The sequence below is a fragment of the Ascaphus truei genome, chromosome 2 (genome assembly GCF_040206685.1).
Source record: "Ascaphus truei isolate aAscTru1 chromosome 2, aAscTru1.hap1, whole genome shotgun sequence".
In the NCBI taxonomy this organism is placed as follows: Eukaryota; Metazoa; Chordata; class Amphibia; order Anura; family Ascaphidae; genus Ascaphus; species Ascaphus truei.
Genome location: NC_134484.1, coordinates 103,334,846 through 103,362,519, shown reverse-complemented (window position 1 = coordinate 103,362,519; position 27,674 = coordinate 103,334,846). Strand labels below are relative to the sequence as shown.

At 44.8% G+C, this 27,674-nt stretch overlaps 1 protein-coding gene across 2 annotated transcripts in view; it reads right to left on the bottom strand.

Moving 5' to 3' along the window:
* Positions 1-27,674, bottom strand: part of CYP7B1 (cytochrome P450 family 7 subfamily B member 1) — a 319,498-nt gene that overhangs the window by 85,490 nt on the left and 206,334 nt on the right. For both annotated transcript variants that reach the window (XM_075584026.1, XM_075584025.1), the window contains exon 2: positions 7,620-7,756. Coding sequence is in view for 1 of the 2 variants with exons in the window: in XM_075584025.1 (XP_075440140.1) it covers positions 7,620-7,756 (137 nt within the window). In the remaining variant the exon portion in view is untranslated. The remainder of the gene's footprint in view (positions 1-7,619; positions 7,757-27,674) is intronic.

Below are 27,674 nucleotides of genomic sequence, written 5' to 3'. Positions count from 1 at the left end.
CAAGTGCGGTGTACTAGGAGAGAGTTCTGCCTAGCCTGGGGTATGCCATGCATTATATTCATTGGTTAGAGCACCATTAAGTATAGTAAGTGTCTAGGAACGAGTTACACCATAGACACTGAGAGTAGCGCTTTCGTGGGTTTAGAGGGCTCACTAAAGATGGTGGCGAGAGATACATGTGCTCTGCGAGGCATGGAGGAGGTTAAAATGGCGACAGCTGCATCATTCACTGAACCGCGGGTTGCAGCCGATCCAAAATGGCGACTCCTGCCAAGCCTAGATCGCGCACGTGCTGCGTGCAAGCAGGCTGTAAAAGAAATATGGTGAGAGATGTGCAGGGGTTTGGCGCCAAACCCAGATCCCCAGCCAAAAGAGAGCGGCGCAAAAGCCGAAGCCACACCCACCTGTGCAGTGACTGGCCGACAGACGAAGCCACGTCACGCAAAGAGAGAGAGTGCCCCTCCTCTTGTTTCCACCAGAGGGAAGGGGCACACCAAGAACCAATCCAAGCAGTCCTCCCCAGCGGAAGGAGGGACAGGAAGTGAGGCCGAGGAATTTCACTTCTGCTTGACTGGTGAAGGAGAAGGAGCTAAGTGCGAGACCACCAAGCTGAGCAACGCAACCCCTGCGCAAAGGATGGCTGACCTAAGCGTAACCACTTATCAGCTTCCAGGAGGCTTCCTGGTTGTGGAGGTTGATGGCCGAGAATATCTGCGGTGCCTGTGCATCCAATGCAGGTCACCCGGACCGGCCCCAAGTACAACGGCATGGTGCCAACAGTGTGGCACGTTCTACCTATGGCCTATCGAGCCATGCCCTATGATCAAGACCCCGCGAGAGGCCTCTCCAGCAACGCTGATCGAGGTAGAGGAGGCGGATGCGATGGCTGCCCTGGTCCCATATGTCACCCCTGAGGTAGGGACCCAGGCCCAGCCACCAAGAGATGTCCCGACGGAGGAGGGCGCGACCGCAGTGGAGGTACCGGAGCGGGCCCGTTTCGTACCCATACCCACTGGCGGTGCCGCAAGGACTCGAGGTGATTCCCCAGCGGAGGAGCCGTTGCAGTCCTCGTCGGATGAAAGAGACAGCCTGTCAGCGGTGGTGATACGCCGGCCGGCGGACCACCCCAGCTGTAAAGAAGAAGTCCCACTTACCCCTGAGATGGAGCAGACGAGTCCGGAGACCCCCTGACAGTGAGCGCTGGTGCGGCCTGAACCGCATAGAAGTACCACGGCCGTGGCGACTCCCAGTGCGGCTGAGATGGGATCCGAGACGGCTCCAGAGGAACTGCAGAGCATCGCAAGACAGCGGAGCGGTAAGAGGACACCACCACCCCCTTATTCCCGCCAGGTGAAGGAAGAAGCTATGGAGAGAGAATGGCTTGAGGCCTACCTGCCCGTCCGCGACCCTGATGGTCCACCACCGCCCCTTCCGGTCCTCGACGCACTTCCGGTGCGAGACCAAGGAGCGGATGGAGATTCCGCGGCGACCAGCGATGACGTCACTTCTGGGTCAGACTGGCGCAGAAGCCCGGAAGCTTTGCTGACTTCCCTAAGGAGAGGGGGGTTGGAAGCAGAGTATGAGACGTTTAAGGCTCAAGTAGCCAAGCGAGGAGCCCGAAGTGCTGCCGAAAGAGCCAGTAAGAATCTATCTACAGGTCGTGGCATCGCCCGACTCAGACACACTACAATGGACTTTGGAGATTCCATGGTCACCGCCCCTAGCGCACTTTGCCCCGGCCACTGCCCCTGCCCCGTCACGTGTCGTGCCACCGGGTCCTAGTGGGTGTAAGATGGATAAGACGCCCAAGTATTCAACTGATTGGCGGGATTGGGTGACAAGTGATGAGGGTTCTGATGGGGAGATAGCATTGTCAAGTGTTGTACGTGTACCTAACCCCACTGTGTTTAATCCTGTTCCTAGAGGTAGGGCCCGGGGGTCCCAGTCTACTGGAAAAGCGGATCCCGTAAGTCCCACACCACCTAAGATGAACCCCACGATCTATAAGAAAAGTCATTAGAGGTAGACGCAAAGGCTCGCACTCTACAGAGACCGCGACATCTGGTGTATCCTCCAGAACAGAATCTGAGGAAGGTATGAGTGTATCATCATCATATGAGCACCGAGATAAATGGTGGGCACCGTTATTCACAGGGTATCATGAGGGGATGGACCGCACCAGATTTGTGTTAATAAAGAAAGATATTGTAGATCACTGGTGGGACGTAGGCACCTATTCTCCACAGGAGGTTGCCGACGAGTTAGATAACAGGTGGAGAGAAATGATGCAAAAAGTGATTACCCCCAAAGGCTCATCTATTCTATATGATGATGTTGCGCCTGAGGAGCCACAGTTCTGGGTACTGCCAGGATAGGCTGGGAACCGGAACCTTACTAAATTAAGTAGGGCAGACAGAGATACCGGCAATCTCATGGATATGAGTTTCCATACGTGCCAGGGCCAATAATGTTGGAGATCGAGGACCAGAGAGATTCCTGGCTCAGAGATGCTGTCCTTGAGCATTTAAGAATTAAGTTTGGTAACACCACTTACTTAAGGGAGGATAAAATATGTTCCGTGATAAAGGCTTGGAGTACAGGCAGGAATATCTTTATGCATAATGTCCTGTACAGACCGGAGAATGGGCCTGTACAACCCTTCTTTGTTAAGATTGTGGATTAATATCCACAACGGGCGGGAAGTGAAGAAGCCTGATCCCCATCATTATTATTGATGTTAGGGTTCTCCATGTTGGGAGGTTCCCATATGTTATGTCGCCATCATGGGTGTTACAGTCTGATGTACACGATATTAATTACTTATGTTTTGTATGTTCACAGATTGTTCACCAGCAGGATGGTCCAGAAAATTAGGTCCAAGTGGGGACCATTGGATTCCACCTGAGGGAGAGTGTAGCCCTGGTAAGAAATGGGGCTATAGTTCTATCCTCCTCCTGTGTGTAAACTCTGCTAAGGGCAGATTGCCATGAGTTGATATGGGTTTTCCCTACTTATGACACTGGGTTGTGTAAGTGAAGGTAGGTCATGTGACCCTGTGTCCATCAAGAGATGCAGGGGCGGTGCCTACTGGAGGTTACATAAAGCAGTGTCACTTCCTATTTAGTGTTAGAAGTGTGTGACTAGTGTGACTAGTAGTTAGAGTTGGAGGAGAAGAGTGATCAGCTCATGATTAGAGCTGATCCAGCCATAGTGTAGTGAGGTGCACCAGTACCTCTCACCCTGCTTAGGGGGTGAAAGAAGAGTTATCCCCACTCTGGATGCCCTTGATCCAGAGTGGTGGCAGGGAAGGACCATCACAAAGGAGAACAGTTGGTGGATGGTGCATGAACTGTACTGTCGGCTGCTGCTGTCCTGCTGTGAATAAAGACTGCTGCTTTTAAAAAGGAAGACCTGTGTGAGACTGGAATCTCTCATCCCTGTGTGGGAACACTCTCTGGTAAGGATTCCACCCCGCATTCCTGGGGCTTACTAAAGATAGAGGCGCTGCACCATTGAATCAGAACGAAGGCATCCACCCCAGTAACCTGTTCCTGTTATCCCCCATGCCATCGCAGGAGACTCAGGCCCTCCTGTTGCCAGCAGGTATGCACCACATAAAGACACGTATCCAGATCCCAGAACACCTTAGGGGGCCCGATCTGCGATTGGGACGGGGAGTAGGGGCTACACATACATAGATAAAGTGCAGCAAATACAATTCTAATGGCAAGCCTATGGGCACTGTGATGGTGGCACTGCAGCAAAAACATATTTTTGTCACAGTCCCAAAGAAAGTCAGGCTTCATCTGTATATAGGAAGCGAGTAAGGAACACATTAAGGTAACAGTACAGGTTGAGAAGTGTACAATGCTACAACTATGCAATATACTGTATGAACTCAATCTTGGGTTGTGTTGGATTGAATACAAATCAAAGAAATGACATATGGAGAGAAAAAAAAAACTATTCCTTACCAATTTTTTGTCAGTTTGGAGACCTCAAATTGGTCATTTGTTATCTAATTTAATTTTTGTTTTTTAAATAGTTTCCTCACAGTCCCTAACATTCTCAGAAAATATAAAATCCCCATGCTGCCTTTTGTTTACAGTTGCCAGAAACTATAATTGAAGGTTATGAATTGTAGAAATAATTAATGCTTAAAAGATATTCTATATAAGCTTTGAAGCTAAATAACGAGGCTCTTTACCTGAAACACTTGGCTCATGCGGATAGAGATGTGGCACAGTGAAGATAATCTTTGCAGATTGAAACTTGGTGCAATTCTGCTACTTGTAAGTAGACCTCCCTATGTCTTTTGTGCTACTGTACTGGATTTCTACATGGTTATATGTTGTTATTTAATGACACTTTTGAATAACAGATTGGTGAGCTCTCAGTAGCTCAAATACAAACTACATCAATGAAGATCTCCCACGTTGGTCCACTGAAAGTTATCACGACCTGCACACCATTTTAGTGTTCTCCAAGACAAAAACAAGTGCAGATTTAGTCACAGACCATGTAAAACTGAGTAGTTTGTAAAATCATTAAGGTCAGGGTCCCTCTTGATTATCTACGTGAATTAATATATGTTTAGATCAACTTATAGCAAACACAATTAGTAAAATAGAATGGCTGAAATACAGGGAATCAATAGTTTAAACAAAATCTACATTATGGGGTTTAGCAATATAGGGTTAATGAAGTCTCACCCTGATAACAAAACCTATTACAAATACTTTACACGTCCCGTATTGGCAGTAAAGCTTTACAATTTACTAATATCCCGCTTCATAGTATGGCAGAACAGCATTAAAACAAACTCCAAATAGCACAAAGGAGGCTTTTTTTTATATATATAGATTGGCTTAACTATACTTTTGCAAACTTTTAACACATGCAACAGCTTATGTGGCTCACCAATAATCTTTTCTTAACATAGTATTCTTTATATTCGATTTAATATACATGGTTGAAAGGGGCTCACACACATTTTTTATCTCTGCCCTTTGGCAACAAAGTATCACAAACAGATCTGTTGTGTTCCAAACAGGAGACTGTCTATTGCTCAGAAAGCTGTAACAATAATGTGCTACACTTAGTAATATTATGTACTAAGCAGCTGCAGCATTTCAGACTGCAGCACAAAGTTAGAAGGCGGCCATTTCGTTAGGCAAAGAAACAGGATTTTGACAGATTTATAACAGGAGCACGAACCGATTGCCAGCTTAGGTAAGAATGTAGAATTATACATTGCCACATGTTTTATATATAAAAATAAGAAGAAGAAAAAGGGGAAATGTACAGTAGTATTGCTGCTTTAACTACTTATTTGATATTAACTGTTTATTAAATAAAAAGCAGTATACAACATGGTATTATTTAGAGTCCCCTCTTGACGCATACAGAACTGCACAGTTTCATAACATAAGGTGGTTTAAAAAAATAAATAAAAAAACCTTTATGGGGTAAACGTTATTTTACGGTGCGGATATAGTTTCACAGCAGCAATGGAGTCAATGAAAGATCATGTTTAGATGCTCCCTTTGTCACCCTGCTGTGCGGAGGCGCATCTAAAGGGAAAGCAATACAATTCTCTTCTGCTTCATTTGTTACCGATAATGCCAACTGAGGCTAAAAAAAATGCATGTAGCCTTCTACTATTACAATCTTCCCAGGTAATGTCCCAAGTCTCACAGAACGGTCTATTTGTAGTGGGGGGGGGGACGCAAATCCAGTCCAGTCCTCAAGCCCCCCAACACGTCAGGTTTTCAGGATATCCCTGCTTCAGCACAGGTGGCTCAATCAGTCCCAGCTTCAGCACAGGTGGCTCAATCAGTCCCTGCTTCAGCACAGGCAGCTCAATCAGTACCTGCTTCAGCACAGGTGGCACAATCAGTCCCAGCTTCAGCACAGGTGGCTCAATCAGTCCCTGCTTCAGCACAGGCAGCTCAATCAGTCACTGCTTCAGCACAGGTGGCTCAGTCTGCGACTGAGCCTCTGACTGAGCCACCTGTGCTGAAGCTGGGATATCCTGAAAACCTGACCTGTTAGGGGGGGGCTTGAGGTTTGGAGTTGAGCACCCCTGCTGTAGTGGCCCACTACTTTAAGAGACTCATTCAAGCTAACCAAAACGGAAATATTTCAGTTCCGAAAACACATATGCGCTATGTCTTTTCTACAAAGGACCAGACAGCGGACTCTGTGAGATCCCTGAAGTTATTTGGAGAACTGTCTACTTCCTTTTGATCCTTACACAAAATAATATCTCTGGAAATGCTATCATGTAGTACCCTTTTTTTCTTGAGGACTATCACATTTACGTAATCGGTCTCTTATTAGGAAGATTTCAGTGAACTGTTGACAATGATGTACAGAGGAGCTGCACCGGTACGACGTATGGGGAAAACGATTTTGCTGCACCACCACACAGAACCAATTAGAGAACTATTTTCTGCGACAGGTCAGGAATTTACATTGTTTCTCGTGGAAAGATGTGCTTTTTAATTTCTTTATTAAGATGACATCCGTGTCCCTTGTGACTTTTGGGGATGACAATCATTTGCTCATCACATTGGAAAGTACAATCAGCAAAATCGCATCACCGGTACGGGGTCATGCCAGAAACTCCAAGCAGCATCCCGCATTTTCCAAGTGAACTACTTTTGGGGATTGATAATTAAAACAATATATATTGATTGTAATGTTGACAGGACCTGCACTTAAGACACTGTGAATAGGAATATAATGCTAGTATGCAAGTACCAGTGCACAGCCTACGACGCAAACAAAAAATCATTCTTTGTCAAATGACTAAAACTTCCCTTCATATGTTGTGGTATCTGAGGTCAGGAGTCTAAGCAGAGCTATCTTTCGTTCTTGCAAAAGAAATGATTTACTAGTATTATCTCTTTTGAGAGAGCTGGAAATCATGATGCTTAGTGATAAACATTCCAGCTGCTCTCATGGACAGAAGAGATTTTGGGATATGCCTTAAATGAAAAGAAATCCAAAAGCAACGAGAAATGTTAACATCTGTGAATTAGGTCGCAAATAGAATGATTCTAAAGATGACATAAAAAAGCATGTTTTGGTATGGACTTATCATATATAGTCCATAAACGAAGCATACGGTCGCCTAAAAAAGCATATATATATATGAAAATGTATCTTGTTGCATGTACTCCATACATTCAAATCCCTTGTCATTTTAAATACATTTGCAACTATTTATTTTATACAGTATATAAAAAAAGGTTCAATTATGACAATTAATGCAAACATTTTTACACTACACATAGCACTTGGTTCTGTCTTGTAGCCTTAAAACTACATTCGATTTCTGTTATGAAAAAGCATGGCAAGGATAATTTAAGAATAACCCTGTTCATGTAATGTAATGCAACGTCTTTATATATAATGTATAACCCTGTTCACCTAATGTACCCATGTATTTGTAACCATGTATCTGTCATCATAACTCTGCCCAGGACATACTGTACTTGAAAACGAGAGGTTACTCTCAATGTATAACTTCCTGGTAATTTTTTTTTATAAATAAATGTATGTTCATGCAAACAGAGAGTTACACCTGAAGTAATTAAAATAATATTTCTTACCAGCAATGTAGATGGTAAAGATGTCTCCATATTTCTGTTGTCGAGAGGTCAGGAACTTTAAAGGATCTTTACGGAACTCTAAAGCCAAACCAAGGTAAGGAATCCACCCATTTTCCAAAGGAGGCTCCCCAGTTCGCCTGTTGAAAGGAAGAGAGTACTTACTATATACATGAAGTGTTTTAAAAGCAGATTAAAATGCTATTATAACTACCCTTGCTTGTATATTGTAAAAAGAGACAAACATACAGATCCATGTGACTTGTTTAATTTGTAGATCACACACCTATATTGAGCTCAATCCAGTTTTTGTGGTGTGTCTCATAATATTCAATACAAATAATAAAATGATGTAGGTTTTTTTTGGGGGGGGGGGGATTTGGCATAATTTTTACACAATTGAGACATTCCTCTAAACGATCTTTTGACAAGTTACATTGGTCTTTTTGTGCTTCATGACTCTGCTCCTATTCTTGGCAGTCAGGCATTTAGCATGTCAATAGAGGCTGCTTATTATGATAAGGCAATTATAACAGATTTAGATAATTGGGATTCAAAGAAGTGTATCCCTTTAATAAGGGTTGCTCCATCGATCCTATTCAGTATGAAACACGGCATGAACTCAGTCTATTTTAGGCAATACAACTAAATGTTTTGGTAGAGAACTCTATAAAGCAAATGAAATAATTTGCCTATACTGTATATACACTCTTCTAGTATCTATAAAATAAATGTTTATGCACATTTCAGGAGGCACCTTTTACAGGGAATTTTACGCCACACAAAAAAAATGCATAAACGAAAAAGAACTGATATGTAATGACGTAGCTTTTCTACTTTAGATGGAAATATATATTTAATAAACGACAAAGATTCTACATTTAAAAACAAAAAAAACCCCATTAAAATAAATCAGATTTAATATTGAAAACAGAAGTCTACCTGCAGTATATGAGACCGGTACAAAAGCTTCTTTTTATGTAGGTCTCTTGTCTTATTTGGAAAATCAAATTTGTATTTTTTATTACAGCTGTTTAGTTGGCACAATCCGATTTAAACACAGTAACACAGAGCAGGCCTACTTTAGACAGGATTATTACGAATATTCAAAGAGCAACTCTGATGCTACATCCCATCTGTGAAGGTGACTTACATTACATACAGAACAAGCCATTTTGATTAATCACAAGATATTTACTAGCCGGGATGTAATCAAAGATCAAGAGATCACAAGCTTACTACTATCATACACAGCATAGAAATGTATGTTGCTGAATTAACTCTTTCATGGGCTGTTCTTTAATATCACAACTACAAGGCACAAACAAAAGAAAAAATACAGCCTTTTTGTTGTTTAAAACCTTTGCATGTAAATGCATTTTGTTATGCATGATTACAAACAGAATATCCCCTTTATTCCAATTTCTGAAAATATTGGATTCCTTTAAAATGTGCAATCTTACCTTTGGGGGGGGGGGGGGGAGAGAGGGGTGGATATGAATGATTCAGACATGTATGCTACATTAAAAGTTACATTGTTTAATTAAACAAAATTCCCAGTTTTTAAATTCACGTGAATGAATGCAATATGCAACTGTTAATGAAAACTCTTTTGTGGTTTGATGTAATTGAGATGCTGAAAAGGAGTACAATTGTTCAGAGAACATGGAGACATAATACAATTTGGAAGCATAACAGCCTAAATATTCCCCTCAGTTATGCTTCTAAAGTCTACAAGGGATTTGGATGTTAATGAATTTTCTATTTAGCAGGCTACCAAAATCTCAGCAGTTGGCCTGTTATTCCTTGCTAGGTTGGACTCTACATTGTATAGGTAAACTTGTGACAGATATTTAGATAGGCTTTTTGTCATATTCTAATTTAATTCATCTAATTTCACCCTGTATGCTCTGTCATTCGGTCAAAACCTGTATTCTTCACAGCGTTTCCGCGGGGTAAAGAGGACGCAGCTCAGAAATCCAGGGGAAAATTAACTTAATGCTCCAAGTCTGTGGACTCAAATCAGGGAGACATGAGGGTCATCGTTTGCTTCAGACATGTTTAACTCAGCACCAATAAGCGTAACACTGTTAAACACCATGTCATTCCAGCAGAAAATGTAACGCTAATTCAACTTACTACCCAAAGAATGATAACATCAGAAATGAGCGCTTCAATTCTATACCTTCTTCCTACAAAAAGGTACCAGTGTATGTAGTTATACATTTATATATCAAATACAAATTCCTGCATATTTTGACTTTTTTGCATAATGTTTCAAAAATCCCAAACCTATTGAGTTCCAGCAAAAGCCAAACATTTTTAGACACACCAGTAAAAGTGCATGCATACAAATATTAATAAATGTATATTTAAAAAATCCAACATTTTTAAATTGTGCTCACTTTTTTTCCTTCAAAAATGTCGACGATTTTAGTAAAAAAAAAAAATACAAAACTTTAAATCAAAAAATTCATCCAAGAATGAATCGTTTTGGGGGGGGATTTGGTTCAAATTTTTCTCAGATTTGAAAACGGTTTCCCAAATTCAACTCCTCAGTTTGAACCCGCAAACGTCACATCCTATATACTGTATGTATAACATTCCTGAACCAGTGAAGCCTCCAGAGCAGAACCATAGTCTTCTTGCCACAAAGAGCAACTCCCAATTTAGGAAAATGTCCTAGTCACAAAATTGGCACCATCACAGCATATCAGTGAAGGAAAACACCACACAGCATACTGATGTTTCCCCTCATTTACAACCTTATCAACGGCCATTTAAATTTCCCAGTGATTTTCATGGCTTCCTCATTCAGTTTCTCCTAAACCAGGAGCGTCCAGTTCTCTCAAAGCAGTGTATTGTAATAGGAGTAGCAAGAACAGTACATATAATCCAAGTACAATAGACATCAACGTGTTTCGTTTCTGCACAAAATGTGCATAATTGCACAAACTTTTAGGAAGTTTATTGGTATTTATGAACGGTTAATTTTTTTTATAATGAACATGAAGAAATTGATCGGCCTTGCTTATATACACTATATGACATATATCAGTTGTCTTTGTCAAATGATCTGTAAATTAATTTATCAGAACCCCCAAGATTAATGTACAGTAGATCAGGGGTGTACACAAATATGAAATCCTTAGAAGCCAGGCAGAATTTTTACACACACACACACACCGATGGGAGGGGCTAGCCACCTCCCACCAGCGCCTAACACCGCTGGCTCCAAAGTGTGTGTGTCTGTGAAATACAGAATGCACACACACTATCACTCAGGCCGCATACATAGTGAATGCGTGCGCACAACCGTTTGCGCGGCGTCACGCTTGCCTGGAGCAGGAGAGATTTCTGTCCTGCAGGCAGAGGCAATGGGGAGGCATGTCAGGGGGGCGCAAAGCGCTCACGTGACCCGGCCGTCAAGTGGCAAAAACAAACAAGTTTGTCTCGCCACGCATCGGTCGCATTGCCGCTCTGCCGTGCGCGTGCACTATGCCCATAGGCTTTGGCCTCCATTCGTTTGGATCTGAACCATTATGGACACCGCCTTATACAGGCACAGACACTCCTCCCCCTGCCACTGGTAATTGAGAGCAGGAGGGCTGACTAGCTCCATCCCCTCTGAGTAGCTCTATCCCCCACTCTCCTCACTGAGCGGCGTCTGCGCTACCACACCTTACAGAGTAAGCTCCTTTAAGTCTGCAGATATTTGTTACATACATCGGAATCTCTGGAAAAAACAACAACAAAATGGCATTATAAATTCTCATTTTAGTTATTTCAATGAGAGCCATGTGCTACTTCTCCCAAGCTTGTAAACGTTTAGTGCTCCAAAACCTGTTTGTGAGCAAATACTGCATCTTCAGAATATCCAAGAATAGTGACTGCCTTGTAAACCACATGATTAGATGAATAATTATCTTTAAATGATGGTTCAGATAAATATTGTCTTATTGCAGAGGTTCTCAACTCCAGTTCTCTAACCCCCCCCCCCCAACAGGTCAGGTTTCATGAATATCCCAGCTTCAGCACAGGTAGCTCAATCAGTGGCTCAGTCTTCAAGCTGAAGCAGGGATATCCTGAAAACCTGCCCTGTTGGGAGGACTTGAGCACCCCTGTCTTAATGGATAAACATTACTTATATTTAGAAACTTTGGCAAAAATAACATCCACCTTAACCATCACTTTGAATAGGACGTTGAAGTTGATTAACAATTAATAAAATATTGCCTGAAAATATCAGTTAAAAAAACCTTGCTTACGTTAGATATTTAACAACAGTGTTTAAATGAAAGGTGGCCAACCTGTGGCATTTTGAATGGCCCACGTCCATCCCCCGGCTGGCTCCAGAAATTGGGCCCAACTACCACATCCACCAATGGGGCTCCGCCGGAGAGGAGGAGAGTGGGGAGGGGGTGGGGGGGAGGAGGAGAAGGAGTAAGGTGGGGAGGATGGGGGGCAGTAGCAAAGTGGACCACCCAAAAATGTGTGCCCATTTATTGGCATGCCTGAAAAAAAAAGTTAGCCACCCCTGACCTAAATTATGTATTTTTTAGATAATTCGAACCCTAACTTTTTCTCTTCCAGACATAGACATTCTTATCGTATAAATAAAAATGACAATTAGAGAGCTCTAAATACTTTTGACTATATGTATTGAAAAGGCTGCCTAAATATGTTTTTATGCGGTACTGGTACACAGTAATGAAAGGGGTTAATTTCAACCCGTGGGTGCCCTTGTAATACAATACATAATAAATGATTAACACTAGCCATTGCATTACATAAACACAAGCCTTCTGTTTAATAATGTCCGTGTACAACATGATTCAGACATATAGTAATCTCTTTCTTGGGATAAACATTAATCCAGGTCTGTCTAGAAAAATTATACAAATGATTACCATAAGTAATCTGTATTGTACTCTGTGCTTAAACTTCATTTTTTTCCCCCTATCCTATAATTCTTGCAAATCCACTGTTTGGATGATTGGCATCTTGAACAGCATTCTTTGGAATAAGAAAAGTTAAAATTGTACACATGAAAGAGTCCCTATGCAGTGACACTACTTCTGACAATATACCGCTAATTGAACATTTCTTAGTAACTGTGACTGCAGAGTAACGCAAGGGTGTCTGCTCTAGGCCTAAAAATGTAGGTTGTCAGATGGAAGAGCGTTTCCTTTGAAATGCTGGCATGGACGTTCGGTAAATGTAGTTGATTTAAAGCTCAATTTGATTTCCCAGAAGAAAATCTATTTACTGGTAGAATACTTCAAATCAAAGGATTACAAGCAATGACAATGTAAACGTACGCAATGCCCAAGTTTATAAACGTCAATTTATTGGTACAAATGTAAAACAAAAAATATTATGAACATGTCAAAACAGTTCATTGCAAATTGAAAAAGTACATCACAAGGTTTGAACATTTGTGAGTTTTAACCAGGACACATACAGCCCCTAAAGGTTTGTCTGCTGCGAGATCCAGATTAGCAAAGCAATACCTGTCAATGTTTACATTGGTTTAAAAAGCAAATAAAAGTTTACATTTGCTGGCAATGGACCATACAGCTGTCAAGGTGTCATATAATAAATTGTAATCTTTATTAATTCCCAAAATAAATCAATATACAGTAATACCTCTCTCCACACATTTTTTTTTAAACATTGTTCAATATGTTTTTTTGGTGCCTTATGTGGAAAGTGCCCCCATATAGTTGCATAATATGCTATTGTGAAATCATTACTCTTCTCCTGGCATTGGTCTTAGCATTACGCATTGACCTCTATCTTTTATTGTGAAATCAGACCTATGCTAAATCCACCAATGCCAATGATAGCAGAATATATTATTTACCGTTGAACAAGAAAGGATACATCATGCTGGCTTTTCTGAACTGCTTATAATTCTGTTTCCATAATTTCTTCATGATCATAGAGACTTCTGCAGTTTTACCTTTTAGGTACATTCAAAATAATTAAAGATCTTGCATGTCCTTCTGTATTGCAAGTTTTTCACTTATCATAAAAGTTGCATTTTGAAGAATTTGCTAAAATGGTTGAATATACCTTTTGGATTTCCATTACAGATAAGTTTGAGATGTCATTTAAACTCTTTGGGAATACTAAATCCAGTAAAACCACCAGAAATACTTACTTACAGATGCAGCAAGATTTACTGTTAGGGTTGCCAGGTGTCCGGTTTTCACCAGGACAGGCCGGTAATTCTGCTACCTGTCCGGTATAAAATTGGAGGTAATACCGGACACCTATGTGTCCGGTATTACCATTGTTGCGGCAGTGGCAGCGCGAGGGCTGGCATGGTCAGTGGCGAGGGCGGCAGAAAGCATTAGTGCCGAGAGGGCGGGTGGAGACAGTGAGAGGGAGGGTCGGGACGGTGGCTAGGCAGAGCAAGGAGAATTGGTGTGCTGTCCCTGATTGGAGGAGAGGACAGCCAACCAGAGAACAGCGGGGGCGGAGCCCACACCCCGGCGGCTCAGAGACATGTTCCTGTGCTGTCTGCGTCCTGCAGGAGATAGGTAAAGACAATGTGGGAGGGGGGGAGGTAAGGGTATATTTAATATGGATATGGATGGTGGGGGTATATTTTATATGTATATGAGTGGTGGGGTATATTTAATATATATGGGGGTGGGGGGTATATTTTATATGTATATGAATGATGGGGTATATTTTATATGTATTGGGAAGGTGGGGGTATATTTTATATGTATGGGGGTGGTGGGGGTATATTTTATATGTATTGGGGTGGTGGTGGTATATTTTATATGTATTGGGGGTGGTGGTGGTATATTTTATATGTATTGGGGGTGGTGGTGGTATATTTTATATGTATTGGGGGTGGTGGTGGTATATTTTATATGTATTGGGGGTGGTGGTGGTATATTTTATATGTATGGGGGTGCTGGGGGTATATTTTATATGTATGGGGGTGGTGGGGGTATATTTTATATGTATTTGGGTGGTGGGGGTATATTTTATATGTATGGGGGTGGTGGGGGTATATTTTATATGTATGGGGGTGGTGGGGGTTTATTTTATATGTATTTGGGTGGTAGGGGTATATTTTATATGTATATAGGTGGTGGGGTATATTTTATATGTATATGGGTGGTGGGGGATATTTTATATGTATTGAGGAGGTATATTTTATATGTATTCGGGAGCGTGTTTTTTTTTTTTATATATATATGTATTGGGGGGGTTGCAACTTTTACCATTGTGTCCAGTATTTTTGGACAAGTCATCTAGCAACCCTATTACTGTCCCCAGCATCGTGGCCTAAAAGCAAACGGCGGCCGCCTGGGGACAGCGTTTGTCATGATAGTGATAGTGATAGTGCTGTGGGGGGTCCAATTTTCCAGATCAAACCCCCAGCATTAATCTGTATGGGCCGTGATCGTTGCCGTAGCAGGACCGTAAGCAGCCACAACAACACAAACACTAAGTCTCGCTACATCTGTACGTACCTATGGTAAAAAAAAACTTAGGCCCAGATTCACTAAAATACGTTAGGCCACGTATCAGGATGATAACTTAAGTTATCAGGCAAATAGTAGTGCTGTATTCACAAATGACAATAACGGAACGTTTACGCACATAAAAAGCACAATGGACATTATAGATTTTATGCAAATTATATGCAAATGCATATAACTAAACTCTGTTAAGGTTAAGGCTGGGTAGTAATGTTATGTTAGTTTATTTAGAGCTAAACCTGGTGTTACTCCCATACAGACCCTGAAAATAAATTTTGCCGTGTCTGGGTGGCTATGATGTACAGTGGAGAGAAAAAGTTTGTGAACCGCAATGATAATTATGGAAATTCCATAGTCTTTCCTTGATGACCTTCTTGAATCAAACCCGTCTTTTCTTAAATATCCAATAGGGTTTATATTAACCAATTCCATGTCTTTTGAAATAAAATGATTTATGAATTAGACGAACAATGAGTAATTAGGAGTTAGGGTATGTGCAAAAGTACTGTAAGTGATACCCTGGTTTTAGCAGCTAAATTAAAGGGGATAATCAGAATCAGGTATTTAAATAATTAGGTAGATCTTCAGGGGTTAGTTTGGGAGGCCCTGCCCTATTCAAAGATCAGAAACTTTGTGAGTTTGATCTTCCCCTTTCAGGTGTGTGGAAACACGTCATGACACAATCAAAATAAATCTCTGAGGACCACAGAAAATCAATTATGATGCTCATCAGTCGAGAAAGGGTTACAAAACTATTTCTAAGGATTTGGGGCACCACCAATCCACTGTCAGAAAAATGGGGAAAGTTCAAGGCCACAGTCACTTTACCTAGGAGCGGTCGTCCTACCAAATCTCTCCAAGAACAACCCGGCAAATCATCCAGGAAGTCACAAAGAACCCCAGAGTAACATCCAAGGATCTACATGCCACTCTTGCCTTGGTTAATGTGAGTGTTCATGACTCAACTATCAGAAATTGAGTGAACAAGAATGGTGTTCGTGGAAGGATAGCCACAACCATGAATTCTGCATTATATCAGAATATTCTAGAGGAGAATGTCAGGTCATCAGTCTGTGAGCTAAAGCTGATGCGAAATTGGGTCATGCACCAAGACAATTATCCTAAACATACCAGCTGATCTACAAAAGAATGGCTTCAGAAGAAATTCCGCGATTTAGACTAGGTCGCTGAATTGAAGCAGTTTTGTATGGAGGAATGGGCCAAAATTCCTAAAAACTTATGCGAGAGACTGAACATAAATCAGCATTACAGGAAACACTTAGTTGAAATCATTACATTGTTACATAGTAGATGAGGTTGAAAAAAGGCATAGGTCCATCAAGTTCAACCTATGCTAAATTTAGACAACAGATACTTTATCCTATATCTATACTTACTTATTGATCCAGAGGAAGGCAAACAAAAAACCCCATTAAGGGGAAAAAATAATTCCTTCCTGGCTCCAAGAATTGGCAATCGGATTAATCCCTGGATCAACATCCTTCCCATGTATACTTATTTGGTATATCCCTGTATACCTTTCCCATCTAAAATGATGTCCAACCTTTTTTTGAACAAATCTATTGTATCTGCCATCACAGCATTGCTGCTCAAGAGGTAAGGAATCTAAAGGTCCACATACTTTTTCACACATGGATAATGGATATTGAATGTGTAAATAATTTGTGGATAAATAAATGGTGAAAAAGTATCATGTTTTTGTGTAATTTGTTTGATCAGGTTATCTTTATCTATTATTATGAGTTAAATTAAGATCTAATAACATTTTAGGTTTGAAATATGTAAAAATGCTGAGTGGTTCACAAACGTTTTCTCGCCACGGATAACATAGCGTTAATTCCCGCTCCCCTCGATGTACACTCTAGCAAAAGTCTTATTTCAGAGTCTGAATATAGGAGTATGCCAATACCTGTCCAACGGCATTGTAAGAGATGTGTGCAGAGGTTCATATAATGGAGACCGATTTAGTGTGAAATTATATCTTGGCTTTATTGAGCCTGTTCTTTTATCCAGGCAAACCATACAAAAACAACAAAATAACAATCCCCTATCCCTTTGTAAGGGCTGATTTACTTTCCCAGACACTATCTTCAGGACTGGAGGGATATTGCCATTGCCAGTCTATCATCCCAGAGTCTCAGGAGGTACCTCAAGCAGGTGGCCCTCCATTTCAGTCTCTGGCAGGTTCCTGGGTCCTCTGTGTCCAGGATCTCTGAGTGTCTTGATCTCAGCACAGCCTTTGTGCTCAAGACAGTGTCTGTGTGCAGGCTTCTCTGCTTTCCTGTGTCAGCCCAATTGTGAACTTAGGAATCTCTCTCCTGTTTCTCACATCAAGCTTTTCTCAAGAGTCCTAATCAGCCAGGTGGAGTCTGGTTTATTGCTTGCGTGCAATTAACCAGCACACTGCTGGATTTAGAGGCAGCTTCTCTCAAACAGTGATAACTCCCTGTTACAGGCATATATCTGAAGTGAATACACCAATAATGTGACATTAAGACTATAATTTTTGCATATAATTAGCTCAGTGAATAGCACCTCAACTCAGGGAATATAACGTTTGTTCCTAGTTTAGGTAACATCATGTTATGTGCCGATTTAACAGTATTTAATGAATAACCCGCTTATAGCTGTGTGTGAAAATGTGTGTGAATGTCTAATTGTAAATACCTTTAGGTCAAAACATGTATTTTACTTCAATATTTGTAAATAAACAACTGGAAATATGGGGTTTGAAAATGTCATTTGAAACTGATGGTATTATCCCTACTTACAGTATGTATCAAGCACTTATTCCCATTATGTGTTTTATTATTATGTCACGTGTATTACTGCTGTAATCACAATGTACATAGATGGCGATATATAAATAAAGCTATACATACACTAGACCTACTTCATGTAATTCTTACCTACACATTAAACATTTTAACCTATAGGCAGCATACAAAAGGTATACTTTTTGGATAACGTTTATGGATTTGCACAAATTGCAGCAGTATTTCAATATTAAGTTACAGGCTGCTGAACATGAAAAAATTTTTAAAGGATATGAGTGACATCTTTTAGGGCTTGTAAAGGGAGCGTTGAATACAAACCAGCAGGATTTGTTTTCCTTTAAGGACACTAAACTTAAAGATGCTGATTCTCAGGAGAGGATTCATTTAGTCTTTGTTCATTCCCTTTTCATGTAAAATGTCATCTATTGTTTATAGGAACTTGGATATTTTACACAGTGATCCATCAAGTGCACATATTTTTTAAGTATCCCCTGAGGGTAACTCTTAGCAAGGCTCCTTGTCTTGGAGATGTGGTAGTCAGTAGTGGTTTGCCTTCAGTACAGCAGAAGACATGGTTGGATCAAACCCCAAAAGGTAACTTTAGATGTGGCACTTCCAACATTTGTAATAATATTATTTCAGATAAGTGGTTTACACAAGAGAATACTTTTTAAAATAAAACTAATAATTATAATTTTATTAACTGTAGGAGTCCTTTTGAGGTTTACTTATTGTGTTACTTATGTGATTACACTGTGGGCAATATATTAGAGAGAAGCGCGATTGATGGAACAGACAGACCGTTACCACATTGGATTATCCTCTGCTCTTTGATCAACATTTCAGTACATATCATAATAATAATTCCATTTTTTTTTTATATTTATGGGTTGTGAGAGGAAAGGTGATGAAGTTGTAGATGGGAGGTACATAACCCCTGCATTTGCAAATTATACCTATCCCTTCTAAAGGTTAAAGGCCAGGGAGGGTTTCTGCAAAAGAAACCACGTGCAGATCACCTGGCCCTAATTAACAGAGTGTAAGAAAGGACAGGCTGGATCAGTTCTCCCCTCTCCCCAGCTAAGGCCTCGGCCATGTTAACTGCTTGCTGGCGGAAGCGCGCTGAGGCACGCTCCCGCTCTGCACTGAGCCCCTACAGCCGCAATTAGAGTGGCTTTAGTAGGGGCTCACCTGCGCTTCCGCGCGCTTGCGGAAGCGCAGGTCTTGGGGGAATTTAAAATTTGCCGGCGAGACAGGCCGGTCACGTGAGCGGTTCGCCCAATGAGGGCGAACCAGCTCCGTGACGTCACTGGCCCGCCCCCGGCCAGTGACGCGCCCGCCCCCGGCCCGCCCACTGCCTGCCCCCTGAAGGCCCGCTGACGGCGCGTGCGGTAAGCAACCGCAAGGCCAGGGAAAGCACCCGCTTTCCCTGCGCCTCAGCGAGCCAGCAGGCAGCATGGACTCGGCCTAAGAGAGCTAGATGCTATGGACAGGCACTGGCCTGCAATAGGTATTGCTGTATGATATTTGTTTTATTGTTTGGTAAGTGGGAAGCCACCCAAAGATAGCTAGAGAATTACTGTCTAGTTAATGCTCAGATAGAGCTAGGATTTATTTTGGATTCTTTTTTTTGGTGTGCCTTGATTTTGTCTGCTGAAGTGACAAAGAAAATAAAGCCTTTAAATCAGATCTGGATGGTCCTGTGACTGTGCTAAATCCCCCAAAGAATGCATTCAAGCTATATTTAAAAGGGTCCTATTTATTCTAGTGTCAGGAAAGCCATATCTGACTATGTTTTCCTGAGTGTGGTTCCCCGAGCTAAACATGGACAGGCCTTAATATCCCCTTACCCCCACACCTAACAACCCCCCTCCCCCCTTACCCCCACACCTAACAACCCCCCTCCCCCCCATCATTTACAGGAGTGACTTACAGCTCTATCAGCCAAAGCTGTAAATCATTCGTGTAGATGGAAGATGGAGTGTTGCTAGGTGTGTTGGGCTGGGGGCAGAGGAGTGGGTGATGGAGGTAGGTGCCCAAGGGTGAGCCTTGCTGGCCACTTAGCAACACTAAGGGGGTTAAAAGTTGTTAAAGGTTTATATAATATATCTCCAGATATATAGCTTACAAATAGGTATATAATGGCCATTATATAGTAATATTCCCTGTTCTTCATGGATTATTTACTTAAATTAGAAATTGGTGTAGCCAGGTCCTCTCTGGCTCCCCGGTTTACACTTTCTCCCTCCCTTACCCTCACTGCTGCGGGGGCCATGGCATTGTCGGGGGCTCCCGGCGGCATCAATGACAGGGTTCTGCCATCTTGGAAGGGCTCGTGCATGCGCAGAAGCAACACGGAGGCCATGTTGAGGTTGGCGCAACAGATGGAACATGCGCAGGAGTTCGCGCATCAGCGGCGGCCATTACAGATAGAGCCTGCGCAGAGAAGAGCAGCGGCGCCCAATACAAGCTTGCGCATGCTCAGTGCAGATCGCGCACGTGGCCCCAATGATAGAAAGCTTTATGGGGAACTACAACTCCCAGCAGCCCCAGGGGCTGGAGCACAGGTGACTCACAGCAGCCAATAGAGTTGCTAGACCCCTGCTGACAAGATATAGATACTGCAGACAAGAACCATGCTAGTCAGTAGGCGCTGGGACACAGAGAGGGGAGGGTGTGTATGTGCAGGGAGGCAAGTCGCCTCTGCACTAGGCCATAAGTCTCCCCTTAGGCCCCAGCTAGGCCCTACTCACCCTCAGCTTGTGGCTGCTACAGGGATGCCCCCTAGGATAGGGACAGGGTCCTGTAGAGCAGCTTAAGTGAGGGTCGCAGCTAGGAAGCGTTATATCCTGGCCATTGCTGTGAAGGTGGATCATACTCTGTGGTAGCAGAGGCAGAGACTGTTCAGTGGTGGATCACTCCATGTGGGAGCCATCCATCACAGAGGCGGACACGACGTGGGATCGTCCTTCAGGAAAGGGATCCCAAGTATAGATCATCTGTGTGCCCAGGTGTGGACATACCCAGCAGGTACAGCCAAGTCACCAAGTGCACCAACCTCATCTTAATGGGCAGCACTGTCTCACACTTGGGTGGGAGGGGAACTCTTGGGACTCTTGATATATGGTGTGGGGTTGCAGCCCAGTGAGGCCAGTGTTACAGGGTTGACACTAATGTTGGTGATGTTATTGTTGTTATACTTAACTGTATATAGTAAACTGTTTTATATATACTCTGGTGTTTGGTGTAAAGGGATTCATGTGTTACATTGGTAAAAGTGTATTTAATGGATTTAATATATGAATCTTTTAGTAGCTCAAGTGACCAGCTAGTAATAGGCAATCCATGGTTAGCTGGCCACTAAATCAAACAAAGGTGTTAACATATTCCCAACACGTAATGTACTACTCCCTCCTTGCATGCCAATGAGTCTTGTTCATTTCATATTAGATAGATGTGTCCGCCACATTTTGCAAAAACTACAAATGAGGTGGCTTGTCAGTGGTTTGAAGTTTTTTTGTCAAACTGATAATGAGCAAATTAAACTAGATTCTGTATTCAGATGATTTTACCAAATGGTAGTAAGCAAACTGCCTCGAACATAAGTTGTTATACAAGATGACTGCCTTCACTAGACAGTTCTTCTAAAAGTGCAGTCTCCCTTCGATGCACAGTGAACAAATAACTTGAAAATGTTTAATGTGTAAAATCCAACATATTGTTGGTGTCATTGAGAAAAAGACACAACTATATGTAAATTAACCAATAAATACATTGTAGTGTTTACATATTATTTTTGTTATAAGATTACGATATATTTTGAAGCTTGAAACCTGTTACATACTTACATTGTAAATTAGGTTGAACAATTCTTATGTCCATCAAATTTTAACTGGGTGACATTCTAATCATATATTTGTAGTTCTATGGCTCCAGAGCATCTTTATTTTGCACTGTTCATCCTGTTTTCCCCCTATTTGTTCTTCTTACAGAGTGGACACGTACTAAAAAATTGTTTATTTTATTTAAAGTGTGAATGTGTGGGCTTACTGCACTGCATTTGCTACTATGAAACAACACCAATAGAAGAAACTGCTTTTGCTTTTCTATTTAATAAACCGACAAAGCTAACAACTACCCAGAAATTACACAAGTTATTTAAATTATTGTAATGTTCTGGGCACAAAATAAATGAAAGGTAATGGGTTGAGTCATGATTTTCCGTTTTATAGTAATATTTTCTCACGTTGAAATTATGTTCCTGCATGTTTACCTGTAAGGTGCTACAACAAGAATACTGACTCCATCAACATGCCTCAAAGACAAAGTCCATCAACAGGTCTCAATAGTTTAAAAAAAAAATGTTTACATACAGTAAGTTACTGTATGGTGAGTATCAAACAAAATACCACTGATGAGTATATTCAGGTCTAAAGACAGATCCACGGAGAGGGAGGGGTGAGAGAGATAGGGGGTGAAAGAGAGGGGGGTGGGAGAGAGAGAAAGACAGATGAGCTGGGGGGGGGGAGAAGAGGGTGGGGGGGTTATGGAGTAAAAGGGGTGGGAGAAAGGGGTCAGGAGAAAGAGAGGAGGTGGGAGACAAAGTGATGGGCGAGGGAGAGTGGGAGAGGAAGAGAGAGGTAAAGGGGAACAAAGTGGGAGAGAGAGGGGGAGAGGGGGTGGTAAAGAGAGGAATAGAGAGAGAGGGGGGACTGGGAGAGAGGGGAGGTTGGAGAGGGTGAGGAGGTGGGAAAGGTGAGGGTGGGAAAGAGGGGGGTGGGAAAGAGTGAGAGGTGGGATGGGAGAGTGAGGGGTGGGAGGGTAATAGAGTTGGAGAGAGAGGGCTTGGGAAAGTGAGAGGGGAATGGGAGAGTGGTGTGTTGGGAGAGAGAGGAGGTGGGAGGGAGAAAGATGAGGTGGGAAAGAAAGGGGGTGAGAAAGAGAGGGGGAGAGACGGGTTGGAGAGAGGGATAGAGAGAGATGGGTGGGGAGTGGGAGAGAAGGGGCCTGGGAGAGAGAGGGGAGAAAAAATGGGGTGGGTGGGATAGAGAGAGTGAGGGAGGGGATGTTGGAGAGAGGGAGGAGAGGTGGGAAAGAGGGAGGGAGGAGAGGTGGGAAAGAGGGAGGGAGGAGGAGGTGGGACAAAGGGTGGGAAAGAGAGAGAGGTGGGTGGGAGGAGGGGTGGGAAGTTAGAGAGGGGTTGGGAAAGAGTGAGGGGGATGGGGAGAGGCATGTTGGGAGAGAGGCGGGGTGGGAAAGCGAGTGGGTGGATGAGAGAGAGGGTGGGAAAGAGAAAGGGGGGAGAGGAGGGAAAGAGGGAGGTGTGAAAGAAGGAGGGGGAGGAGGGAAAGAGGGAGGTGTGAAAGAGGGAGGGGGAGGAGAGAAAGAGGGAGGTGTGAAAGGGGGAGGTGTGAAAGAGGTAGGGGGAGGAGGGAAAGAGGGAGGTGTGAAAGGGGGAGGAGGGAAAGCGGGAGGTGTGAAAGAAGGGGGAGGAGGGAAAGAGGGAGGTGTGAAAGAGGGAGGGGGAGGAGGGAAAGAGGGAGGTGTGAAAGGGGGGGGAGGGAAAGAGGGAGGTGTGAAAGAAGGGGGAGGAGGGAAAGAGGGAGGTGTGAAAGAAGGGGGAGGAGGGAAAGAGGGAGGTGTGAAAGAAGGGGGAGGAGGGAAAGAGGGAGGAAGGAAGGAGGGAAAGGGAGGTGTGAAAGAGGGAGGGGGAGGAGGGAAAGGGAGGTGTGAAAGAGGGAGGGGGAGGAGGGAAAGGGAGGTGTGAAAGAGGGAGGGGGAGGAGGGAAAGAGGGAGGTGTGAAAGAGGGAGGGGGAGTTGTGAAAGAGGGAGGTGTGAAAGAGGAAGGGGGAGGAGGGAAATATGGAGGTGTGAAAGAGGGAGGGGGAGGTGTGAAAGAGGGAGGGGGTGAGGGAAAGATGGAGGTGTGAAAGAGGGAGGGGGAGGTGTGAAAGAGGGAGGGGGTGGAGGGAAAGATGGAGGTGTGAAAGGGAGGGGGAGGAGGGAAAGATGGAGGTGTGAAAGAGGGAGCGGGAGGAGGGAAAGAGGGAGGGGGAGGAGGGAAAGAGGGAGGGGGAGGAGGGAAAGAGGGAGGTGTGAAAGAGGGAGGAAAAGAGGGAGGGGGAGGAGGGAAAGGGGGAGGAGGGAAAGGGAGGGGGAGGAGGGAAAGATGGAGGTGTGAAAGAGGGAGGGGGAGGAGGGAAAGATGGAGGTGTGAAAGGGGGAGGAGGGAAAGAGGGAGGTGTGAAAGAGAGAGGGGGGAGGTGAGGGTGGGGGAGAGAGGGAGGGGGAGGTGAGGGAGAGAGGGGGGCGGGAGGTGGGAAAGAGGGAAGTGTGAAAGAGGGAGGGGGAGGAGGGAAAGAGGGAGGTGTGAAAGGGGGAGGAGGGAAAGAGGGAGGTGTGAAAGGGGGAGGAAAGAAAGGGAGGTGTGAAAGGGGGAGGAGGAAAAGGGAGGTGTGAAAGAGGGAGGAGGGAAAGAGGGAGGAGGGGGAGGAGGGAAAGAGGAAGGTGTGAAAGAGGGAGGTGTGAAAGAGGGAGGGGGAGGAGGGAAAGGGAGGCGTGAAAGAGAGGGGGAGGTGTGAAAGAGGGAGGTGTGAAAGAGGGAGGGGGAGGAGGGAAAGAGGGAGGGGTGAAAGGGAGGTGTGAAAGAGGGAGGGGGAGGAGGGAAAGAGGGAGGTGTGAAAGGGGGAGGGGTGAAAGGGAGGTGTGAAAGAGGGAGGGAGAGGAGGGAAAGAGGGAGGGGGAGGAGAGAAAGAGGGAGGTGTGAAAGGTAGGGGGAGGAGGGAAAGGGAGGTGTGAAAGAGGGAGAGGGAGGTGTGAAAGAGGGAGGGGGAGGAGGGAAAGAGGGAGGTGTGAAAGAGGGAGGGGGAGGAGGGAAAGAGGGAGGTGTGAAAGAGGGAGGGGGAGGAGGGAAAGAGGGAGGTGTGAAAGAGGGAGGGGGAGGAGGGAAAGAGGGAGGGGGAGGAGGGAAAGAGGGAGGTGTGAAAAAGAGGGGGGTGGGGGAGAGAGGGAGGTGGGGGAGAGAGGGACGGGAGGTGGGAAAGAGGGACGGGGGAGAGGGGTGGGGGAGAGAGGGATGGGAGAGGGGAGGGGGAGGTGGGGGAGAGAGGGACGGGAGAGGGGGAGGTGGGAAAGAGGGACGGGGGAGAGGGGTGGGGGAGAGGGATGGGAGAGGGGGAGAGGGAAGGGAGAGGTGGGGGAGAGAGGGACGGGAGAGGGGGAGGTGGGGGAGAGAGGGACGGGAGAGGGGGAGGTGGGGGAGAGAGGGATGGGAGGTGGGGGAGAGAGGGACGGGAGGTGGGGGAGAGAGGGACGGGAGGTGGGGGAGAGAGGGACGAGAGAGGGGGAGAGGGGGATGGGGGGTGGGGGAGAGAGGGATGGGAGGTGGGGGACAGGGGGACGGGAGGTGGGGAGAGAGGGATGGGAGGTGGGGGAAAGGGGGATGGGAGGTGGGGGAAAAGGGGACGGGAGGTGGGGGAGAGAGGGGGGGAGGTGGGAGGGAGGGGGATGTGGGACAGAGGGTGGGAAAGAGTGAGAGGGGAGTGAGAGAGAGGTGGGTGGGAGGAGAGGGTTGGGAAGTTAGAGAGAGGTGGGTGGGAAGAGAGGGATGGGAAAGAGTGAGAGGGGGATGGGGAGAGGCATGTTGGGAGAGAGGTGGGTGACGGAGAGAGGGACGGGAGGTGGCGGAGAGAGGGACGGGAGGTGGCAGAAAGAGGGACGGGAGGTGAGGGAGAGAGGGACGGAGTGTGGGTGAGAGAGGGAGTGTGGGTGAGAGAGGGAGTGTGGGTGAGAGAGGGAGTGTGGGTGAGAGAGGGAATGTGGGTGAGAGGGAGTGTGGGTGAGAAATGGAGGGAGTGTGGGTGAGAAATGGAGGGAGTGTGGGTGAGAAATGGAGGGAGGGTGGTTTGAGAGGTGGAGGGAGGGTGGGTGAGAGGTGGAGGGAGGGAGGGTGGGTGAGAGATGGAGGGAGGGTGGGTGAGAGATGGAGGGAGGGAGAGTGGGTGAGAGATGGTGGGTGAGAGGTGGAGGGAGGGAGGGTGGGTGAGAGATGGAGGGACTTAGGGTGGGTGAGAGATGGTGGGTGAGTGTCATGGGAGAGGGGCTTTGGCCCGGTATTAAAGGGGTTACAGCCCATTTGGCCACCCCCTGCTCTCACTTGGGAAGTAAGGGGTTAACTGGACTGCGGTCCAGTAATGTGTTTTTTCCCTGCTTCAGCATCCAAATGTATATTCCCTGTAAATGTGTATTGTTCCCATTCCAGTGTTTGCACCAACACATACACTGGGATTGATGCATGAGGGAAAGGGTTAATGTTAATTCAGTGTTTATAGCCCTTTGTTCCATTTTCCCACCTTTTCAGGCTCCATTTTGCAGCTCTCCATAGGTCGCCATTGCAGCCCAATGCTACCTTATGGAGATTCCGGCAATTTGGTCCCGTTTCGGTAAAAGACCTGCAGGTGGCGCCCGAGAGGAGGAGCGGCGGTTCCCCATTGTAAGTCAATGGAGCCATCCATTTCAATGGGGATTCCTCGACGCCGACCTCCAGGCAGCCATCCAAACCGCAGACCGCAAGAGCGGAAACATTTTCTGAAAAAGAGCTTTGATCACTACCCGGTCAAGTTCAATCACAATTGGCGTGGGAACCTTAGGTTCTAGGGCACCCAGGAATAAAATTCTTTTTGCCCCTAGATCCTAGGTAACCTCACACTCGACCACCACCTGTGCCGGCCCATGCATTTCCTATGGCGGCGCCGGCCATAGATTCCAATGGGAGAAAGCCGCGTGGCTTTAAAACGGCTAAGTCCGAAAGGTAAAAATGTGTAAGCCCATATCTCCGGTTCTGTGAGGACCATAGGGCTGGGATTTGGGTCGCAGGTAGTCACTGTTCTGGCATGACTGCATGGCCATTTCCAACCCTCTCCGAACAACCAGACGGAGTATGGGCAACTGTGAAAAATTGTGGTTTTCCTATAGACTTCAATGGCGTAGTTGCTCCATTGAAAGATTATAGCGGCAGAGCCCATAGACTTCAATGGCGGAGTTGCTCCATTGAAAGACTATAGCGGCAGAGTCCATTGACTTCAACGGCGGAGTTGCTCCATTGAAAGCCTTTAGCGGCGGAGACCGTTGATTTCAATGGGAGAGTGAAAAGCCGAGATTTATTTTAGCTATGGCGGAGAATCCTGCATTAAAGTTAATGGGGGATTTAACTGTTTTTTTGTATCTCCGGTTCTGAGGGTCGTGGAAGGCTGAAACTTGGCCACCATGGCAAAGGTCTTTCGGTATGAGGACCTGGCAAATTTCAGCCTGCTCAGACCCACAGAACGGATTATTTTAATATGTGAAGATATTAAAGACGGAATTGTATTTTGGGTCTGGTATAAAAATGCTCAGGAAGGGAGACAAAGGGTCTACAATAAAACCCCTGATCAAAGACTCCCCCACCCTGCTTGTGTATGCGAGCACAACAGAAAGCAGGACGTGGGTAGTTGAGGATAAGTGTTATAAGTCACACCCCAGGACAAAGGGTTTCCTGGCCCAGGTAGACATTCAGGCGCCGGGCTTGTGGGCGGGGGGCTAGGGAAATAAGCCCCCGATTAGAATAATACCCACCCAGTGGGCAGGTATTACGGTGCCCCTCAGGTGAGGTGGCAAGGAGATTGGGTGCAGGTAATTGTTCTCCAATGACCTGCACTCAATGATAAGGTATAGGACTGGAATTACATGTAAACCAGTGTCAGTCCTATGCTTG